Genomic DNA, 21533 nt, shown 5'->3' with positions numbered 1-21533 from the left:
GTGACTTGTTTCCTCTGGGGTCCCCACCATCTCCCATCTCCGTCCGGGAGGTTCCCAGCAGCATCCCGGCTTCACACCCAGCCCCTCCACTGCGGCCCAGGCTCACAGGAGCTTCCAGAACACAGACCCGAGTATATGGCTCTGCTCCGTGTGCCCCCGGACCCCCGCCCCCCCCCCACTGGCAACCCCCCCCCCCCCCCCCCCCCCCGCCCCTGCTGGCTCCTGGCCTCCCGCTGACCGTGCCCCCAGGCTGGCCCCTTGTTCCAGGAGGAGGAGTACCCGGCCCGCCTGGTTTCCACCCGGCCGGCCGCACTCCTCCTCTCCACGCCTTTGCCGCTCCCTCTGTTCCTACACGGACCTGCACGACCCCCACAATGGCCGTTCTCCGGGTCAGCTCTCACTCACCGTCCCCTCCTCTGGGACCGTGGGCTTCGCTCAGCCCCTCAGGGTGGGCCTGGAATCATCCGGGGGTCTCCAAGGCAAGCACCCCAAGAGCCATGTGCTCCCCTATGTTCCACGGCCCCTTGTACGTGTGCAGCGTCTTGGGAGGACTCTGTCCAGAGAGCGGCCAGTAAGAGATCCAGGCAGCTCTCTCTGGGGCCAGAGCCCCGAGCGCCTGTGTGACTTCCTCCCCCTGTGACGCTAGACCCCCAAGCTGTATGTCGTGACGGCAGAAAGTCCACCATCCTGGAGCCCCGGGTGTCTACCGGGAGCCGAGCCCCACCAGCCCGGAGACAAGAGTGAGCGATCAGGGTCCATTGTGTTCAGCCACGGAGGTCCGCGGCTGTCCCTTAAGCCGTGCTGCCCTGTACCACGCCAGCTGCTCACGGCGCACCCCGCGCTGAGGCAGGACCGGTTCCTTCATCATCCAGGAAAGGAACGGGAGGCCGAGAGGAGGAGAGCCACTCACCCGCAGCCACTCACCCCTCCCCAGTAACGGTGTGCGAGAAAAGCCATAGTCGCTGGCTCTCCAGCCCAAGAGAGAAAGGCAGTTGTGATAAATACATTTATTTCCCCAAAGTGCACCTGCCCATCCAGCCCCACGTCCAGCAAGGGAAGGTGGGAGGGAGTCAGCCAGAGGGCAGACGAGACTTAGCACTCACAGGTATGAATGGAGAGGGGGTGTCGGGGTCTCTGTCCAGGATGCCCCTTCCCCAGGAGCAGGGCCAGGGGTGCTGGGAGATGGCGGGGGGTCTCAGTAGACCACCTCATACACGGTGGCCTTCTTGTCCCCTGAGCCTGTCACAATGTACTTGTTATTTCCAGAGATGTCACAGCTCAGCACGGAGGATGATTCCTTGGACTGTGGGCAGGGACGGGGAGAGGGCGAGAAGGGGGAGGTGAGACGGGGCCCTGCACAATGTTCAGAGGGAAGAGGCAGGGCGACTGGGTAAGAGCCTGCCCGCAAGGATGAGCCGGGGCCAAGACGGGACACGGGACACAGGAGCCCATGGTGGGGCGCCAGGACTCTCCCAGTTGGGGGAAAGGAGGATGACACATGTTTCCGGAAGAAGGTCCACTAGAATCGAGCCTCTGGACAGGTGACAGTGCTCCTGGGAAGGGCAGGACCTCTGTGTTCTTGACCCCGAGAGGGATGGAACTGCAGCCCTGCCCCTTTGGAGGAAGCTCAGAGAGCGTGGGCAGTGGGCTTGAGGCCACACAGCACTGCAGAGGGCCAGCTAACGCTCACGGCACAATGACCAGTGGCGCCGAACCTTCCCTGAAAGGGCCCAGCACGAAGTTCTCAGGCTGGTCCAGATCCATCTCTAGCCAGCAAGTCCAGAGGCCAAATCTGTGTCACATGATTCCCCTTTTGTTTTCCTGCCCTTAAAAAATGTAGAAGTCCCCCCATACCCACTAGGATGGCTGGGACCAAAAAAGACACACTAAGTGTCGGTGAGGATGTGGACAGTTTTGAGCCTGCAAGTGCTATGTTTCCATCGACAGGTAGACAGATAAACACCGCTAGGTCTGTCCCCACGCGGAAACACCGTCCAGCCTCAGGAAGGGAAGGACCCTGACCCCTGCCATCACGCGGAGGGACCCCGAGGACACGGGGCTCAGTGAGAGCGGCCAGACCCAGAAGCTCTCGTCCCGCAGGACCCCACTCCCGGGAGGGCCCCAGAGGAGTCCCGTCCACACAGACCAGAGAGGAGAGGGTGGGAGGCAGGGCTGGGGCAGGGGTGGGGAGTCCGTGCTTCGTGGGGACAGAGTCTCCGTGTGGGGGGATGGAAAGTTCTGGAAACGGGTGGTGGGGGTGGCTGCAGGATGGTGCCTATGCACTTAGTGCCACTCAACAGTACACTTGAAATGGCTAAGATGGCAAATTTTACGTCTTAAAAAGTTAAGTACACAAATAATTAAAAACAAAAAAAAAGAACCCAGGCTGCAGGCAGATACGGCCCGCGGGCCAGTGCGCAGACCCTGCCTTAGTGCCTGCTGGCTGGGGCTGGCGTGGGAGGACGGATGGGAGGACCCGGGGAAGTTCTCCGGTTTGCCCCCCCAACGAGGCCACCCTGGGGCCCCAGGCGCGTGGCGACCTGCCCGGCGCTGCCTGCCCGCCCGACGCTGTGCTACCTGGAAAATGCTGGCCCCGTACGGCGTCCTCCAGGCGTTCAGCAGGTTGTCCTTCCCGGTGCTCACAAACCAGCGCCCTGGGGAAGGGAGGCGGGGCGTGTTGAAGACGACCGGGGGCTGGCTGCTCCCTTTCTGGCGGGGGAACACTGGGCCCCCCGGGGCTCCACCTGGCCTTTGAGCAGGGGTGGCCCCCAGGAGAGGGCGGCCGGATAAAATCTGGGATGTCCGGTTACGCTTAAATCTCCGGAAAAAAATCATAAATCGCTTTCATTACAGATGCGCCGTATCTTACGATTTATTATTTATTTTTAGCGTATGTGTGTGTCCTGGGCAATCCTCAGGACATACTTACACTAAAAATCATTTGGCTTTTTTTTTTTTTTCAAGTGTAAGTATATCTCACGCACAGTTTAGGATCTATTTGTGCGAACAGACAAGTGCGATACTTGGGAAAAACTTAAACTAACAAATGATCTGCTAAGACTCAAATCCTACCGGCATCCTGCGTTTGGCCATGTGGGCTGTCTGTGGTGTGCTGGTGTTGGCAAGCCCGCCCCAGCGCCCTGGAGCCCTGCCCAAGCCCGAAGACCCACCGCAGGAGGCAAATTTGAGGGCGAGCACGCAGCTCTCGTGCAGGTGCAGCTGGTACTTCTCGGGCTTGCGGACGTGCAAAACCTCCACGTTGCTGCTCTCCATGCCCACGGCCAGCCAGTCCTGGTTGGGGCAGTGGCCCAGGGAGAAGATCTGGGGGATGCAGAGGGAAGAGGGGCGATCAGAAGCCCCTTCAGATGGTGGAGGACGCCCAGGAGGGGAGGGGAGAGGTCCAGTGCTCTCTCGCCGCAGCCCCGCACGGAGAGGCAGCTGGCCCAGGGCCTGGAACGCAGCAGGCAACTGCGTGTCGAATCATTAATATTAATCAGAATTACACGGAACCCTGGGGCCTCACATCCATTATCTGCTCCGAACGCACAACAGCTCTGGGAGGGAGGGAAGTGGGGAGAGCATGAAGCCGGGCGAGGACAGTCGTCGTGTCCCCCCCGCCCCCCGCGCCCCCGCGAGCAGATGGTGGAAGCAAGCTGAGACCCCAGCAAGCTCAAGGTCATGGATCCGTAAAGGATCGGGGCCTTCGGACTCCCAGCTTGGAGCTCTCCCCGCCTGCCAACGCGTCCTCTGACTTTGAGCTGGAAGAGCTCAGTGGCCTCACCCTGCCGTGCCCAAGGCCAAGTGAGGCACAGGGGGGTATAAGGCCCTGTTCCCCCCAGAAACTTCTCAAAGTCTTACTGAGAGGACACTTGTGGGAGGAACCATAAACTGAGAGCAGAGAGAAGACTGGGAGGGCTTACAACTTCTTTCCTGGCCATATAGAAGTGTTCCTGTATAAAGACAGGGGGCGGGGCACGTGGGTGGCTCAGTGGGTTAAGCCTCTGCCTTCAGCTCAGGTCATCTCAGGGTCTTGGGATCGAGTCCCACACCAGGCTCTCTGCTCAGGAGGGAGCCTGCTTCCCCCGCCTCTCTGCCTGCCTCTCTGCCTACTAGTGATCTCTCTCTCTCTCTCTCTCTCTGTCAAATAACTAACTAACTAAAAGACAGGGGACTCCACGGGATGGGTGACACTCACCATGGGATCCCCAGAGAACCTCCCATCTAAGTCTCAGGGACGAGGGATGGATATGTCCCCCTGCACCCTGACTTCCTTATCAAAGCAACTTTCAAGCTGAAGAGAAGAGAAGGTAGAACCAAAGGAGTTTGGGAGTTAGCTACCCCCAGTCTTCAAGGAAGGGGGTAAAATGGAGATGGGTTTTGAAGTATGAGTAGGAGCTCACCCATTTGGCAAAAGGAACAGGAATGCATGTCAGCTAGAGGGAACCAGCTGTCAGAAGAGAGGTCGAGGTGTGGCAGGGCATGCTGTGCCTGAGACTAGAGCATGGAGGCCTTAAATGTCAGGCCAATGAGCTGACGCCCTGCCCCCAAGGCAGGGGGAGAGAGGATCTGGGTGACTCTGCTCAGCCCTGAGGAGCCCCCTGGTTCTGTTCGGCCCCTTCACCACATCGTTCAGCCTGGACGCCCACGATGCCGTCAACAGAAACCTCTCTGCCCAACTCCCATGTCAACCTCTACCTGTCCCCCCGATCAGTGGCTTCCCTATGGCGAGCCCCAGGGGTGGTCAGACACTCTTGGTAGGGCCAAGAGATTGAAGGCCAGGAGGAGAACGGAAGGAATGGGGGAGTGGCTTGGCACAAGCATCTGGGAAAACGATCTGAGGGTCTTAGTAGGCCCACAGCTTAAAAATCAATCAGTTCCTTTGTGCTTCCCTCTGTCCCTGGAGAATTTAGGGGGAAGGCCTGTGGATCTGTCCGAAGGACAGACAGCAGGCCTTTGGTCCCACTCGGCCTGTGGAAATGAGTGCCTTGGGTGGGGAGGAGGGGTCTCCGGATTCCTGAAACTTCTATGACCCTCCCAGCCAACCCACTGCAGCACCTGGGAGCTGAAGTCGTGCTGCTGCAGCTGGCGGCCCTCCCGCAGGTCCCAGCAGCGCACCGTGTTGTCCAGACCCCCCGTCCAGAGCCGAGTGCCGTAGTCGGAAATGTCGATGCAACTGGCGCCGTCGGTGTGGCCCTGGAACTGCCTGCAGGGAGAAGGGCCAGGGTCCTTCGAGGAGTGGGGCCCTCCCCGGGCACTCCTCTGCCCCCCACAGCGTACAAGCCAAGGCGGGTGTGTGTGTGTGTGTGGAGGGTCGCGATGCCCACCTGACCATGGTCTGGTTCTGCAGGTCCCAGACCACGATGTTGCCGTCGCTGCAGCAGGAAAAGCAGACCTTGGCGTCGGGGCTGACCGCCAGGGCGTAGCAGGCGGGAGCCGAGGAAGTCAGCTCGGCCTTGATGCGCGGGGTGGGCGCCGCCAGGTCCCAGATGGACAAGGTGCTGGCCTCGCCTCCCACGATCAGACTCCGGCCGTCGGGCAGCAGCTTGCAGGAACGAATGTAGTTGTCCCGGTTCTGGGACGGAAGACAGGCGACAGGCGAGGGTGTAGGCCTGGCCCTCCCGCCCGGCCTCCTGGTGGCCCGCGCCAGGTCGGCTCTCCGAGGCTGCGGGTCCCGCCCCGGTCTGGCCCGCGAGCCCCGCCTCCGCCAGACGAGCCACGCCCCGTCTGACCCGCGAGCCCTGCCTCCACCGGACGAGCCCCGCCCCGCCTGGCCCACGAGCCCCGCCTCCGCCGGACGAGCCACGCCCCCGTCCCCCGCAGACTCCCGGGCTCCGCCCCATCGGTCAAGCCCCGCCCCCAGACGGCGGGCCCCGCCCTCACCAGGCAGTCGAGCTGCGCCACCGGGGTCTTGGCGCCCGGCTGCCCCACGTCCCACACTTTGACGCAGCCCTTGCCGCCCGTGTACACGTGCTGCGTGGAGCCGCTGATGGTGACGGCGCAGACCACCTCGCCGTGCGCCAGCGTGTGCAGCTGCCGCGCGTGCCGCGGGATGCCCGCGCCCACCAGCGCGTCCGAGGGGAAGGGCACCGGCTGCATCTGCCCGTCGGCGGACACGTGGAAGGAGTAGGCCCTGCGCCTCAGGAGCAGGAGGACAGCCGTGATGCGGGGGAGCGGCCCGCTCGCCGCGCCCTCGCCCCCGCCTCCCTCCCACTGCCCGGTGCCCCCCTGCGTTTGGGGAAGGAACCCCGTGATCACCGGTGACCCAACAGCGCGGTACAAGAGAGGGGGAGTCCTAGCCCTCGCCCGGTGCAGAGTAAGTGCTGCGTAGAGGGGACCCAGGGAGATGCTGGGAGAGCTCCAGAGAATGGGACCCAGGGGTAGCCACCAGCCACAGGGGCCAATCAAATGTCAGTACATGTACAACTTCAGTTCCTCCATGGCAAAAGCCACAGGTGGCCGGCAGCGATGGCAATCACTGGACAGCTGTACGTCCAGAGCATTCCCACCGCTGCAGAAAGTTCTGGGTACTCAGGGCTGGTTCCATCTCTGGGTCCACGCACTGCAGGGTGGGCAGCCGTACCCCCGGCCCCCACCCACTAGGGGTCAGACGTGGGTGTGGCAACCACAAATATCACCAGAAGTGCCAAATGTCCTGGGCTGGGGCGGGGGCAGGGCAAAATCCCTCCCCTCCCGTTGAGAGAGAGTGGTCTCCATTTGGCTTGTTACACACCTCTCTCTCCAGAGAGCTGCTCAAAGAGACCTTCCGGAAAGGCAGCTGGGGAACCCCAGCCCCCACCCCACAATGGGGGCCCTGAGCCAATACTCACGGCTTTCCGCCAGGGATAGTGGGCAGGGAGGAGGAGATGGACGACCCTCGGAGATGCGGATGACACTCAAATGCCATCTGCCAAAATGCCAGAGGGGGTGTCACGGGTCAGGAGACTCCAGCCCACCTGTGCCATCCCCCAAGCTCACCTGCCATACTTCTCCGTTTATCAGAGGACCCCAATCTGTTCATGCGCCCCTCCCCAGAAGGCCAGAGATGCTCTGTCCTCCACCCACACTGCAGCTAGGAGAGCGGAGGCTTTCACTTGCGGGAACCCCAGAGTCTCTGCCCAGGGAATCCTAGAACCGCAGAGTCATAAGGACCCTGAATGGGACCCTCAGCCCTGTGGCTGGGGCTCTCTGCTCCTTACAAGGCAGCATAGTCACTGTTGCCTCTGCCGGTTATAGGTGCTTCTCTGTATGAAGCTTGCGGGCTACTGAGACCCTCAGATCAGCTCCCCACATGCACATTGACTTGCTAAGCCAGATTCCCATCCCTTTTCCTATTCCCTTGTCTTCCTTACGTAAGTGGTTTCTCGTCCTGGCCCCCAGCCCCTGCACCCTGCTGGTACCTCCTGGTGCCCCCACGCCAAGGACTCACCATGGGGGACCGTCCATACACTACAGAGCCGCTGACCTGGGGGGACAGGTGGAGGCTGACGTAGGAGCTGGGTACAGAGAGGTCCCCATTAAGGGCGCTGTGGGAGCTCAGGCTGAAGGACGTGGTGAAGGGACTAGACAGCGTGAGGGGGCTCCGCAGGGCTGAGCAAGAAGAGACAAAGGTCTTCAGACACCTCGGGCCCAGATCCCGCCTTCCACAGCCTTGGCTGGTCATTCGGGGCTGCTGTGCTCTGGTCCGGCATCCACCACAGCCTCTCATGTTTCCACATGTTTGAGAATATATTGTTCCCTCTGGCTGACATGCTGTTCCCTTTCCTTCCTCAGCGGCTAAACTCCTACTCACCCTTCAAAACCTAGACCCAGGGGCGCCTGGGTGGCTCAGTTGTTAGCCGTCTGCCTTTGGCTTAGGTCACGATCTCAGGGTCCTGGGATCCAGGAAGCCTGCTTCTCCCTCTCTCACTCCCCCTGCTTGTGTGCCCTCTCTCACTGTCTCTCTCTCTGTCAAATAAATAAATAGAATCTTTAAAAGAATTTTTTTTTAAAAACCAAGAACCTAGACCCAATGTCCAACCATATCTCAAGAACATCACTGAGCCTCCTCACCCCACCCCTCACCTCTAACCTTCCCTCCCTCTACCCTAGCCACAATCACACAGGACGGCCAGTTTTGGGGTCTGGGTCTCCTTCCCCACTATCTAGGAGCATCTCGAGGGCAGGCTCCAGGGCCATAAGACAGAAAAGGGGAACATGGTCATCCCGACATTAACGATGGGGAACCTGAAGCTCAGAAAGGTTGAGCCACTTGCCCACGGTCACACAGCTGCTGAGTAGCCAAGGCTGGCCTCAACCCCAAGGCGGCCTGACTCCGAAGCCCGTCTTGCCAGGGCTCACTAGGCTAAAGCTCTTGAGTAAATCACTTCCCCTCTAGGCGTCAGCTTCCCCACCTGTCAACCCAAGACCGTAAGGAGAGAGAGGTCCAGAGGGAGTCAGTGTTGGGCTCAGAGGCATGGAAAGGGCCAAGGCCATGCCCGAGCTGGATTCAAACCTCCTGCTTCCCCCACTCCCTACCATTTTCTAGAACAACCCCCCCACCCCCGCCAGAAGAGACCTGTTTTGACAGGCCCCAGCAGACGCTCACCAACACTGTCCGTGCAAGGCGCTGGCTTGGCGGCGAGCTGGCGGAGGTGCCCGGCTGAGCTGGGCCCGGGGGTGGATGCATCCTGGGGCGGGGAGGAGTCGCAGGACTTGGGGGCAGGAGTGCTGGCGGGAAGGTCGTTCTGGGGAGAAAGGTCAGGACTGAGGGCCCCCTGGCACCTGGCGCCTTGCAGCCCACGAGGGGGTGAGAAACTAGGTGAGAGGAGAGAGTGGGTATATCCCCGCTAGGCCAGGGCACCAAGCAGCGCCCCTCTGTGGTTTCAGGGGTGCGGGCCCCTCGGCTGGTCCCCTGAACACGGGGACAGGTGAGGGTCTGCACATGGGAGCACCAGGTGCACGTCTGAGCAGAAGGGGCGGGCATCTGCCCACAGGGCGGCTCACAGGCCGGGGAGGGGAGCCGGCACCCGCTGCCAGGCTGTGCTCCTGTATAGTAAGATACCCAGTGAGGAGTGCAGGTGTAGACTGGCCTTGAGCAGGGGCACGCCTGCAGGGAGAGGGGGACAGGAAGTCAGGAGGTTGTCCCGTCCTCTGGGGACAAGGAATGGGAAACTCCCGGGGGGGGGGGCAGATGAGCTCCTGGATGAAGGACCAGCACCCAGTACAGATGCCCGGCCCCCCACCTGCTCCCAAGGGTCCAAGGGTCGGGGTGTGCCTCCTCCCACCCCACCCCACCCCCACCCCGCCCCGCAGCTGTCTCTCTGGAGGGGAAGCTGGCCTTCAGGGACCAGCTCCCCCCTCCGCCCTCTTTCTGCTGCACCTCCTTGGCCTTTCAAGAACTTCCCAACCTTGTCCCCTCTTTCCACTAGACAATCCCACATTTTGTGCCCGCCACAGGCGCACACCCACGATGGGGTGTGGGTGGTGACCACGTGGGACAGGGAGGCCTGGGGGGGGGGCGCTTCTCTGGGAGAACAGAGCTGCCCCTCCCCCTCTGGTCTCCTGGAGTGGAGGAGGTCACCGAAGATGCCTCGGGAGCCCCAGCCTCTGTGGTTGCCATAGCAACCTGCTGGGAGGGGAGGCCTAGAAACCGACACACTGTCTGGGTAAGTGCAGGGCAGGGGTCTGGGGAAGATTTGGGGGAGGGAGGGGGTGGGACAAACGGACCCCAACTGTGAACGTTGTGGGGGAGCTCTTTGTGGAGGGGGGGTCCTACAGCTGGCACTGACAAGATTGTTCCCATAGTAATCCTCTTGCCTCTGGGGACAGGGACGGCAGCTCAGGTGGGGCTGGTGTGTCTCCAGCGCCTGGCAAAGACTTTAACACTCGGGGGGCTGGAGTGGCCCTCGAGAGAGCCTCCCTCCTCCAGCTCCCTGTGTTCATCTCCAGGGGGCTTTCTAGTTCTTGCGAGAGATGCCTGGCTTCTCTACAAGACGGTGAGTGGTCTCTTCCTACCCACAGCGCCAGTCCACTTGGGAAAGACACTCAGATAGAGGAGAGGCGGTGTTTCAGAAGGTGGCAAAGAATCTGAGCCAGGCTGCTTTCTGTCCACTCTGTATCCAGCATGGTGGCATCTGTTTCCAGGTCCCCAGGATGAACAAAGTGAGTTTCAAGGCCTCCCCTGCTCCTTACCAGGACAAGCTCCTTGGCTCTGGGGAGTGGGGAGCCGAGGCTGGAGGCCAAGGACGCTGGACTGTCCACGAGGTCCCGACGGGCAGGGACGCACATGGGTGCCTTTCCACATGGGGTGGTAGCTGGGCTGGGGGGCTCCGAGGGTTGGTCCTGGGTTCGACAAGGTGACGTTAAGTGGAGATGAAGTGGGTGAAGGAGGAGAGCCCCTCTCTATACCCCTCCCAAACCCCATCCCACACTCCAGACTGGGCACCTACGGTCCACCTTGAGAGGATTATGATCCCCCTGGCTCCATGCCTTACTTTACTCATCTGTAAAATGGGACTGATAGTTCCCAGCCCATAAGCACACAGAGCCGCGGCTACGTCAGGACTTGCTTTTGCCACCCGCCTCGAACAGATGGGGAAAAGTGAGACCACAGGAGGGGGCACACTCCCCCAGTCACACAGTGAGCCAGGGCTTAAAGTCACTTCTGCTGCCCATCCCCAGGGTCCTCTGGGCCTCAGTTTCCCCACCTGCACTATGGAGAGGAGGTCGGCCTGAGGTGTCTCCCTATCTCCTACTCCCCTTCTCCCATGCCACCCTCATCCCAGCCGTCCACGGGGGGATGGGGGCAGGACCCTTCCTTCCCCCTGGGCCCCCCAGCACTCAGGAAAACCTACTGCTCGCTGTGCCCCGACCTCCAAGTCCCGGAAGTCAGAGGTCGGACCCCGGCTCACCTCGTCCACCACCAGGTTGTAGTCACTCTTGTCTTCATCGCTCTCCTGGGGGGATACGGGGCGGAGGGGAGCTTACCCTGGCCGTGCCCCTGCTCCACGGCCTCTGACTCATTCTCGGGGGCGGGGGTGTACACAGGGCCAGCCCCGTCTGATCAGGAGTCCAGGGCTTCAGAGGCCCATTGGCTTGGTTTAGAAAGAAGGCTGCCATTTGCCCAGGTGCAGCGGGGAGGTGGGAGGGAGGGGAAGGGGGGGTCCCTCGTGGAGAAAAACGAGGGGGATGGAGCTGGGGGGCCCTGAGCGCCCCCCCCAGCCCTCCCTGGGTCTCAGTTTCCTGCTCGTGCAGGGAGGGGAAAGCCAGAGACCAGGACTCATCCACACCTGTCAGGATGGTCTGTCTTGTCTACCCATCCGCCAGAGACCTCACCCCTCCTTTCTCCTGGCCTTCAGCCTTGCCCTCTCCAGGAAGTCCTCCAAGCTTGCCCCGGAGGGATTTTCTTAACACCTGTCCCCACAATTATTCTACCTCCTTCTGCGGCTGCTCCCCATCGCCCTTGGGAGAAACAGTGCTGTCTGGGGTCACCCTCTGGTCTAGCTGAGAAGCAAGGGAAGACCAAAGCCTGTCGGAAGGCCGCATCTTCCCAGCAGGGGGGTGTTTCTTTAACCGCTCCGCCCAACCACCCCCAGTTCTCTTCTTTAAGACAGAAGGAGTTGCTGACACATAGAACAAGCTGTTATGATGGTTGAAGACCAAAGGCAGCTCTGGCCGAGACTGGGCCTGACAGGCGGCTGGGACCAGGGTGAAGCTGTCCCTACAGATGGGATAAGTGTCTCCTTGCCAGCCGCAGTCCCAGCCCCCACATTTCAGCAGGGGCCCTGGGTGCTAGAGGCAGAAAGTACAGGTGCAGTGCTCCTCCAGTGAGGGAGGGGGTCTGGGCCCGGGACAGCCCCCTGCAGCAGAGAGCACTCTGGGCCTCACAGAGAGGCAGGGGGAGGGGGAATTGTAGACAGGCTGGGCCAAAGCCAGGAGGTGGGAAAACGGATGCCCAGTCCCGATGCCCGGTCCCGAGGCTACAGAGACACAGCAACCAGAGCTGGGCTTCCCTGGCCCCACAGGGCTTCCCCGGCAATGGGGAGCTATGGAAGGCTGCAGAGTGAGAGTCGTGGCCAGAGCTGGGCTCTGGGAGGCTCTAAGGAGCCAGACTGAGGGCCCACCCAGTCTTCTGCTTGCCCCCCACTTACATAAGGTCCCGATAGATCCTTGTCCTCAGGTCGCTGCTTCCCACTGCCCCCTGGGCCACCCGGTCGCTCCTCTTCCACCACACTCTCAGGGGGTGAGGGGGACGCGCTCTGCAGAGAGATGAGAGCTGGGTGGGACGAAGGGTCAGGCTCCTGGGGCCCCAGACTCCATCCTGGCTGAGCCAAGACTGGGGGTCCCCAACACTGTTATGAGGATCTGTGCCTCAAGCTTCCCCATCTGGGAAATGGGACCTTCCAAGGCTGGACTCGATGTTAAGCCCTTGACTTAGAGAAAGGCCAAGTCCACGGCCACGCGCTGTGCTTGCTTTATTTCAGTGACACATGTGGCCAGCTTTCCACGTTGCCACGTCTCAACTTTCTTTCTTTCTTTTAAAGATTTTATTTATTTATTTGACAGAGAGAGAGAGAGATAGTGAGAGAAGGAACACAAGCAGGGGGAGTGGGAGAGGGAGAAGCAGGCTTCCCCACAGCAAGCTTGTGGGCAAGTGATTGTTAATCCCATGGTACAGACAGGGAAACTGAGCCTAAGGGAAGACAGGGCTGTAGAGTGAATTAGGAGCCGAGACAGGACTCAAAGCCAGCCCACACACGCCAACAATACGATCTCTGATAATAAAGAAATAAATCTCAAATAAATATTATGTTAAAAGAAAGAAAGAAAGAAAGACAGAAAGAGAGAAAGAGGGCCGCCTGGGTGGCTCAGGCATTGAGGGTCCACCTGGGGCTCAGGTCATGATTCCAGGGTCCTGGTATCAAGCCCCGCATCAGGCTCCCTGCTCGGCAGGACCTAAGCCAGCGCCCGGCCTGCCGCGAGTGCCCCCCGGGCTCTCTGGAGGACCAGCCCGTGTGTGTAAGGACACAGAAACCCACATCGCACACCAGGGTCTCTCGCCTCGGCCTTGTGGGGCCGCCACTGGCACGCTGGGGGGCTGAGTAGCATCTTGCCCCCCCATCCCCTCGATGCCTGGTGCTCCCCCAGTCACTAGAGCCACAGATGTCCCCACACAGGGCCTGGGGTCCCCAGGGGCATAATGTCTCATCTGACATCCCCTCTTTCCTGTGGGGCACACCTGACACCGGGGAGAAGCAGCCCTTCAAATTGAGGACAGGAGTCGTTTTAGGAAAGGGGACTTGGATGGGGGAGCCGGGGGGGAGCCACGGTCCCTTTCCTGGGTTGGACAGCATCCCCCACAGTTACGTGTCCAGCCAGAAGCTCGAGATGGGGCCTAATCTGAAAACAGGGTCTTTGCAGAAGTGATTGGTTCCTGTGATGTCCACTGCACGCTATCGCTGTGAGAGAGGGAGGCCTGGTCTCCAGCACATTCTGTCAAACAAGCAGGACCCCCGGGGGCACAGACTGCTACCTCCTGTCTTGGACTTGAACATGTGCGAACATGCGTTTTACATGTAACAGAGAGAGGGACAGACGCCCATCTCCGGGCGCAGCTGAGTCGGAGTGTCCCCACCGCGGTTCTCCAGATCTGGGCCTCCAGCTCCGCATCTGTGAAATGGGACCGTCGGAGGGCGGACTCAAGGCGGTCGCGGGCACCACGGATGGTGGTGCCTGCCGGGCGCGGGCGCAAGCTGGGACGAGCTCTGCGCGCAAAATGCGTTTGGATCTTGGAGCTTCGGCACCACGAAAAGAGCGTGACCTAGGCCGGCAATAACTGGTGCGCGCGACGGCTGAGACAGCCTGGACACGTGGTGTTAAGCGGAACAGACTCAGAGTTCACAGCCTCTGCCTTTTTTAAACCGGGCTCCTGGAAAACCCGCAAGTGCAAACTCGGTTGTCACGCAACTGCGTAGACGCGCCCGGCGCACGCGCACCAGAACAGCATCCGCCGGCAGGACGCGGGAAGCGGAATCGGTTGCGGGGCCTGCACCGCGTGTGGTTTTCTACACCGGATGCTGCGTTTTTATGCGAGACTGCACCGTGGGGGGCGCTGGGCCAAGAGACTTTTCTCTGCAACCTCCTGTGCATTTATAATTGTTCCAAAATGAAAACAGTTTTTTTAAAAAATGCCACACAGGACTCCCAGGCTCTACCGGGCAGCAGTCTGGCAGCTACTGCTGCAGGTAGGATGGACACACGACCGGACGGAAGGCTGCGGGGAATGCGGCCGCCCGCCCGCATTCGAGTATTCATTGCAAAAAAAAGACTCGAGCTGGAAAACTTTCGATCCGTAACACTCTCGCCTGAGGGGCACCTCCCACAACCACGAGGCTCCCAGGGGCCCAGCTGAAAGACCCGACGTGGGTCCGCTTCTGAGCACCGCATCAGCTCAGAACCACCAGCTTCAGCCACGTGCCCGTACAAAGCAAAGATCACCCAAGTTCCCCGCAGCCCTCAACTTACCCTGCTCGGGGCTCTCTCCACTGGCAGGTTGCAGGAGAGGCAAAGAGAGAGAAGAGAAGACGAGGGTTTCATAGCCCATGGTGCCAGAGGGCACACCCCTCCAGAGCTTCTAGATCCTTCTCCCCAGCTCAGAACCTCCCTTCTCTTTCCAACACCCTGGCAAAGGAGTGGGTTGTCCCTCCCCCCCAGCCATCCAGATAGATGCCCAGAGACGGGCGGTAACTCGCCCAAGAACACGCAGCTGCTGGGGAGTCAAGCTGACCCCCAGGGCCCTACAGGCCCTATCATTCACTCCCTCACGCTTCGGTGAGTCTGGTGCTCTGGACAGTGTGGCCTGCCAGTCCCCCTCCCCACCCTTGGCCCCCAGCCCCTGCCACTCTGTGCTGCCCGCTTACCTCTGGGTCCCTCGGCCTCCCCACCTGCCCGGTCTTCCTTGGCGGCCGCAGCCAGCTGAGCCTGGGCGGCCAGTGCTCCGGACAGGGCCAGCAGCCCCGTGGCGCTGCTGCCCACCAGGCCAGCAGGGCGAGGGGTGAGGGGCACAGGGGGAGCATGGTGGGACAGCGGCTGGAGCTGCTGCTGCTGGAGAGAGGACGGGTGGGCCAGGGCCAGGCCGCAGCCCAGCAGTGCCCCTGGCCTCAGGGGCAGCCCAGAGCCCGCACAGAGTCTGAGCCCCAGAGTCTCCGGGGAGGCCAGAGCCCAGGCCGGCTGCCCACCCGGCACCCCCAGCTTGAGCACCTACTGGGTGCCAGGGCCCCAGGGGTGGGGTGTCCCCAGGGCAGGGGAAGGGCAGGGGGGACTCACCCCGATGAGGCTGTTCAGCTCCCCCACAGTCACCTGCTTGGCCCGCTCCACGGCCTGTAGCACCTGCTGCTGATGCTGGGAGGTGGGGGTACCGGGAAGGGGGTGCTCGGGCTCCCCATCTGCTGACCGCCCCCGGCCTCCCAGGCAGAGCCCTCTGACCCCCAGCTCCCCTGCCTGCCCCCATCCTTGTCCCCAGCACTTGGTGTCTCTCTCCCCTCTCTCCCCTTTTCCATTTTAAGTCATGAGTCAAACACAGAGACAAAGAAACAAAGCATGTAGGGGGCAGTGAAAACCAGTCAGCGTTAAGTCAGGGCCGAAGGATCAGGACGTCCCTGGGCACTGTGGACGCGGGGTCGTTCTCTGGGGGGCGTCCCGGGTGCCGCGGGGGGCCGAGCAGCATCCCGACCCCCCACCCACTCCATACCCACGTCCCAGACACTGCCCAGCATGCCCTGGGGCAGCCGCACCCCCCGGCAAGGAACCACGGTCTAAATCAGCACCAGCTGAAGGACCCGGGTCAAAGAGAAGAAACGGGCAGCCCCGAGAGCCCCCGGTGCCTCTGCCCATCCTGTCGTCCTTCTTCCTGCCTCTCCCTACCTGGAGCAATGACAAACGGTGCCCGACCTGCGTTGCTGGGTAAGGGAGCCACCGGCCACACGTGGCCACTGAGCACTGGAAATGTGGCCAGTGCAAGTGAAGAACGAAATGTTTCATTTAATTTAATACAAACGTCCACAGAAACTTAATATATTGAAATCGAAATACAGATGAATGTATAACAAGGGCCCACACGTGGCTGGCAGCTCCCGTGGGAACACACGACATACGGCTGTTTACGCACACTCCCGAGGCTGGGGACTTGTGTTGTCCCCACCGAGGACCTGTCAGAGGCTACCAGGAAGCTGCTGTGTGTGGCACACCCATGTGCAAGTGTGCCTAGGCCGAGGGTTGGTAAACTTTCTCTGTAAAGGGTCCCAGACTAGGTACTTGCAGCATTGCAAGCCTGTCGCAGATTTTCTATCTGCCATTTGATGGGGAACGCTGCCCCAGAGATCGCGTACATGAGTGGGCATGACGGTGTACCAATAAAACCTTATTTACAAAACAGACCGAGGGTGGGATTTGGCCCTCGGACTACGGTTTGCTGACTCCTGGCCTAGAATGGAGTCGCCAGAGCACACGTGTGTGTCTTTATTCATTTCCTAGTCTTTTCATCCTCCTTTCTCCCCATGTTGCCGTTCTCACACAGCCACCTTGTCCTTGTCCCTACCCTTGGCCTCAGACATCATCTCTAGAGTCTCAGTCTAGCCGGGATATCCCTCCATCCCAAGCTTTCAGAAAAATCTCAGATTCAGTGGGGTCCAAAGCGAGATAAGCATCTGTTCCCCATCACAACGAGGGTCCCCCCAGTTATCCCTCCTGCAGTAGAACCTGCCCTCACACCTCTTACGGAGAGAATGCTGCAGACAGAAGCAGGGACAGCTGGTGCAAAGGTCCTGAGGCTGGCAGGTACTTGAATTCTTACAAGGACTAACATTTTTTTTAAGATTCAGGGAGGTGTTCATACTGCTTTATTACGTCACCTGCCATGGCTCTATCTTTTTAAAATTATTATTGTGGTTATGGATATTTAAGAGTCGTCACTGTCACTGTCTCTAAGGCCACAGCTCAGCGGCATGAAGCAGACTCACGCTGTCCTGCGACCACCCCCACCCTCCATCTCCAGAACTTTCCACCTCCCCAAATGGAGACTCTGTCCCCCCAAAACACTGAATCCCCATCTCCTCCCTCAGTTCCGGCTCCCACCCTCTCCTCTCTGTCTCTATGGACCATGGGTCTCCTCCAGGGACTTCCTGGGGGAGGAAGTGGACAGTATTTGTCCTTTGGTGACGAGCTGCTTTCACTGAGCATACAGAAGGGCTAACTTTTTACTGGGTGCTTACTTAACTATCACCCTGCTGTGTGTTCATTTGTCTAAACTTCTCCACAAAGGCACAGACAAGCAGGCAGCCAAGGGCACACAGCCAGGACTGGGACCCAGGAGGCCCGGCGGCAGGGCTGGAACCCCAGTCCTCACCCTCAGCCACCAGCCCCCTCGGTCCCTGAAGCCCCCTGCTCCAGCCCAGTGCCCCCCTCCCCCCGGGCCACCCAGTGGAACCAGTGCCCACCACTCTGAGCCGGCCACCCTCCTCCAAGCCTCCAGCTCCCCTCTGCCCCAGCAGGGCCCACTCACCTCCTGGGTCAGGAAGGGGATAATCTGAGCACAGATACCACTGAGGCGTTTCACGATCTCAGCCTGGCAGGAAACAGTGGGGAGCAAGCTTGGAGGGGTGACCCTCCGTCCAGACCCTCCACTCCAGATATAAGAAGTCTCAGTAGAGCCAGGAGGTAGGGGCCGTCACCAGCAGGTGCAAACGGGGGACGCTGCAGCCGGAGAGGCAGAGGCTCGGGGCAGCCGCGAGCCGGAAGGCGGGGACAGATCCACCAGCCGCGACTCAATCAACAGACTCCCGGGAAGCAGCCACACAGCCGCCCCACTCAGAGGGGCCTGGGGGTCATCATGAACAAAGGAGTGGCCCTCCCAGGCCGTCTCCCCTGGGCACAGGCGCTCTCTCTGGGTCTCCTCTGCAACCTGGGGCCACAACCAGGCAGAGACCCCCAGCGCACCACCCTCCGGGAAGGGGCTTTGTAGGGGTGGATTCATAAGAAGAAATCCGTCTTTCGCTCCTTGTCCCCAGGTCCTGGCAAAGAGCCCCTAAAACTCTTGGGATTTCTGTGATGGGTAAGGGACCTGGTGGGGGGAGGGCGTCATTTGCAGCTCTCAGTAACCCCCTTTCAGCCATACCTGCTTTTATTAGAGGGATGGAGTTAATCACCAGCGGCCGAGGATTTCAGGCCTATGCAGTGAGACCGCCATAAAAACCCCTAACAGAGTTGGTGGAGAGCTTTGGGTGGGTCCAAGTATGGAGGTGCTGGGAGGGGGACGCCCCCAGGGAGGCCACGGACGCTGTGCGACCCGTGCCTGGCCTCTGCCCTCTTCCGTCTGGCTGTTTCTGAGCTCCGTCCTGTCTAATAAGTGGGTAACCTAGTAAGTCAACTGTTTTCCTGAGTTCTGTGGACTGTTTGGGCAAATGACTGAGCCCAAGGTGGGGATTATGGGAACCCTCAATTTACATAGAGTTGGGTGGTCAGAAGTTTGGTCCAGAGACCCAGACTTTTGCTTGGTATCTGAAACAGGACAGGCCAGTGGGACTGAGCCCTGAAGCTGGGGTCTGGGCTAACCAGGCACACAGGGTCCCAATCAGGCTGGACATCTGCTGGTGTGGGAGCTGGAGAACTGATTGGTGTGCAGAAACCCACGTGTTTGGTGTTAGAATAGGGAGTGGAGTGGAGACAATGCCTTTTTACTTGTAGGTTTCACTGGGGACTGGGTCTGGGCCAGGGGTACCAAACAGAGAGAAGTGGGGTGGGGAAGGGGACAGGTATAGCACATCGAGCTGTGTGTGGGGTCAGCTTTGCTTGTGCTTGGGTTGGAGGGGTGCTGGACTGGGTTTGAGTTCCCACTGGGAGGGCGGAGACTGGGCCCTAGCACCTGACCACCACCCGGGGCCCTGTAAGGAGGTCTATTTCATGGACCCATGGGACCACAACCTACTCCTGCCAGATCACCCCTCTCCAGCCCACACCAGGGCCAACAGAGCCCATATATACCCAGAAAGGCACCCCCTCAGGCAGCCCACACTCTCAGCCCACCCACTCCCCTTCCCACCCACCTGGAAGCCACCTTGTTTTAGGCTCTACCCATCATTCTCATATCCTAAGGGACAGAACCTAAGAGTCCATCAACCTCCCAATCTTTCAGGGCCCCTCTTATCTTTCAGAGAAACTTGAGGTCAATGTCAGGTTCTTGGGGTTAATCTTTTTTTTTCTTTCTTTTTTTTTTTAAGGAGGCTCTGTGCTGGGTGTGGAGCCCAATGTGGGGCTTGAACTCAAGACCCTAAGATAAGGTCTGAGCCGAGAATCAAAGAGTCGGATGCTTAACCGACTGAACCATGCGGGCGCCCCATCTCAGAGTTGATCTTGAACAGCTGGAGTCCACTTCAGGACCTCCTGGTCTAACTTAGAACCTTGAATCCCACGCAGAAACTGACAAGAATCTCAGAACCTCAGAGCATTTGGGCCCATGTCACACCCTTCAAAGCACCAACAGAAGCTTGAGGTCCACCTCAGACCATCAGGATCTATCTCCAAACATCAGACTCCCTGAACTGAAAGGGACCTTCAAGACCTTCGCCCTTCCTACTGGACACTCTGACCCCCTAACACAGTTACCTGTTTGTGCATTTCAATGTTGAGCCCGTAGGACATCTCATAGTACTGCAAAGGAAAAGCCAGTTGGGAATGTCTACTAGGCCAGTCCAATGCTGGGTCTTCCAGGAGTCCCCAGGCTGGGGAATCAAAGAAGGGCACAGAGCCTCCCAGCCCCATGGGAGCCCAGAAGGGAAGACCAGGGGAGGAAGCAGGGAGGGGGACGGGGGGGTGCCCAGAGACCCTGGCCCCTCAAAGATGCCCACGGAGAGAGAGGACATCCTTGTCTCATTGTTTGTAGGAGTTGGGAAGGCAGGCGTAAAGGCAGCCTGGAATCCCAACCAGCCCCATTCATAGACCCGGAAAATGAGGCCGGCAGTGGCAGTGAGCTGCATTCACACCCCTCCCGCTTTTACTCACAGCTGAGCACCCCCCCCACTGCCCAGTCCTGGCAATGATGAACCCCTCACCATGACATAATGTCGCTGCATTTCTGTCTTCTCACTGGCCAGCTTCTCACATTCCAGCTTGAGGCTGGGAAGGAGATGGGGCATGGGGTCCCACTGGGCCCTGCCTCTGTCCACCCTACCCCCACCCCACCCCACCCTGTGAAGGACACAGGGACACCCCCTCTGGGCCACTTTCCAAAGCGATGGGTTTGGCTCTTTCCCCTCTCCCCACTTCCCTATCGTCGCCCCACCTCCTGGTCCCAGTCCCTTCCCGCCCCTTCTCAGGCTCAAAGTGTCCCAGTACTGAGTGTCCCCAGGCACCTCACCTGCCTTCCACCCGGAAGCCGTCCCTCCCTCCTGGGGGGGCGTCCCTCCTCCCGGCTCCCTGGAGGCCCCGCCCCCGCCTGGCTGCGCCCCCGAGGGCCCCCAGCGGCCCGCCCTTCTCCCCGGGGCTCCCAGGTGAGCTCCCAGGTGAGCTCCCGGGTCCCCCGGGGCGGGGCACCCCCCCCCTCACCTGTGGTACTGAGCCTGAAGAAACTGAAATTCCTCTTTGATGCGGTCGCAGATCTCCAAGATCGAGAACTTGAAGGGCTGGCCAGACTGAAGCGGGGTCTGGGGGGCACGTTGGGGTCTGAGCTCCCGGGCGCCCGCGCCCCCGCCCGGCGCAGCCCGGGCCCCCCACTCACCGGGTGCCTCCCCTGGGGGTACATCCTGCCGATCCGGAGGCCCCCCGCGCCGCCGGGGCCCGACGATCCCGAGGGGGGCTGGTGGGGGGGTGGCGAGGAGGCGGCGGGGTCGGGGGAGGGGGTAGAGCCGGGGGCCGCCGGGAGAAAGGAGGGGGCGCGGCGGCGCGGGGCCGGGACCCCGGAGCGCCCGCGCCCCCCCCGAGCGCGCGCGGGGGGCGGGGACGCGAGGGGCGCGGGCCGGGCGGGGGGCGCACGGGGCCGGCGCGGAAGGTCGCGCGAGCCGCGGCCGGGTGTCGGCGGAGGCGCGGGCGGCGGGCCCCGCGCGGAGCCGCCTCCCTCCGGCGGGGCTCGGCCGGGAGCCGCGGGCAGAGCCGCCTTAAGGTGGCGCCGCCGCCCCCGGCCCGCCCACCCGGCCCGCCCGCCGCGCCCCCGCCGCCTCCGGCTGGCGCCCCCGGGAACCCATCCCGCCCCTCCACCCGGGCCGGTGCCCGGTGGGGAAACTGAGGCTCGCGCCCGGATCCCCACCCCCCGTCGCCGCCCCCTCCCTCCCGAAAAGGGCCCCAAAGAGAGAGCCGAGGAATTGTAGAAATACCTGGGGGCCCGCTGTGGGGAGCAGCGTAATGGGGTGGGGGCAGCTAGGGTCAGAAATGGCCTTTCTGAGGGAGCGGGCTAAGACCTGAAGATCCGGGGGAGGCCTGGAAACCTGCCTCCCAGGGGACCGGGAGGAGCCCGGTGCGGACACCTGAGGAGGCTCCAGAGCCCTAGCCCCCTCGGGGTCTCAGTATTC

General features: G+C 61.0%; 1 protein-coding gene across 2 annotated transcripts; it reads right to left on the bottom strand.

Annotated features, from left to right (window-relative positions):
- Positions 1-988: 988 nt before the first annotated feature.
- On the bottom strand, positions 989-20805 carry LOC111161667 (transducin like enhancer of split 2). Of its 2 annotated transcripts, none has more exons than XM_022525447.1 (20): positions 20747-20805; positions 20575-20672; positions 20082-20145; positions 19636-19680; positions 17537-17599; positions 15304-15378; positions 14898-15081; positions 14503-14522; positions 12129-12236; positions 10890-10934; positions 10171-10320; positions 8585-8723; positions 7427-7587; positions 6828-6904; positions 5881-6130; positions 5325-5572; positions 5056-5203; positions 3171-3321; positions 2578-2654; positions 989-1303 (listed from the first exon to the last, which is right to left on the bottom strand). In XM_022525447.1, the coding sequence occupies exons 1-20, from the start codon at positions 20768-20770 to the stop codon at positions 1196-1198; spliced, it is 2235 nt and encodes a 744-aa protein (XP_022381155.1). In that variant the 5' UTR covers positions 20771-20805; the 3' UTR covers positions 989-1195. The 2 variants fall into 2 exon arrangements, with proteins under 2 accessions (XP_022381155.1, XP_022381156.1); XM_022525448.1 differs by having other exon boundaries at positions 14898-15078.
- Positions 20806-21533: the final 728 nt, after the last annotated feature.

The sequence above is a fragment of the Enhydra lutris genome, unplaced genomic scaffold (genome assembly GCF_002288905.1).
Source record: "Enhydra lutris kenyoni isolate GAN:26980312 unplaced genomic scaffold, ASM228890v2 scaffoldscaffold86, whole genome shotgun sequence".
In the NCBI taxonomy this organism is placed as follows: domain Eukaryota; kingdom Metazoa; phylum Chordata; class Mammalia; order Carnivora; family Mustelidae; genus Enhydra; species Enhydra lutris.
Note: the sequence above shows the minus strand (reverse complement) of the source record. Positions and strands in the feature narration are given on the sequence as shown.

Coding starts and splice junctions, on each gene's coding strand:
- LOC111161667 (XM_022525447.1), bottom strand. CDS start 20,770: ATGTACCCCCAGGGGAGGCACCCG. Junction 19,681..20,081: donor TGCAGCGACATTATGTCATG/GTGAGGGGTTCA, acceptor TTTCCTTTGCAG/TACTATGAGATGTCCTACGG. Junction 6,905..7,426: donor TGTATGGACGGTCCCCCATG/GTGAGTCCTTGG, acceptor GCATTTTGGCAG/ATGGCATTTGAGTGTCATCC.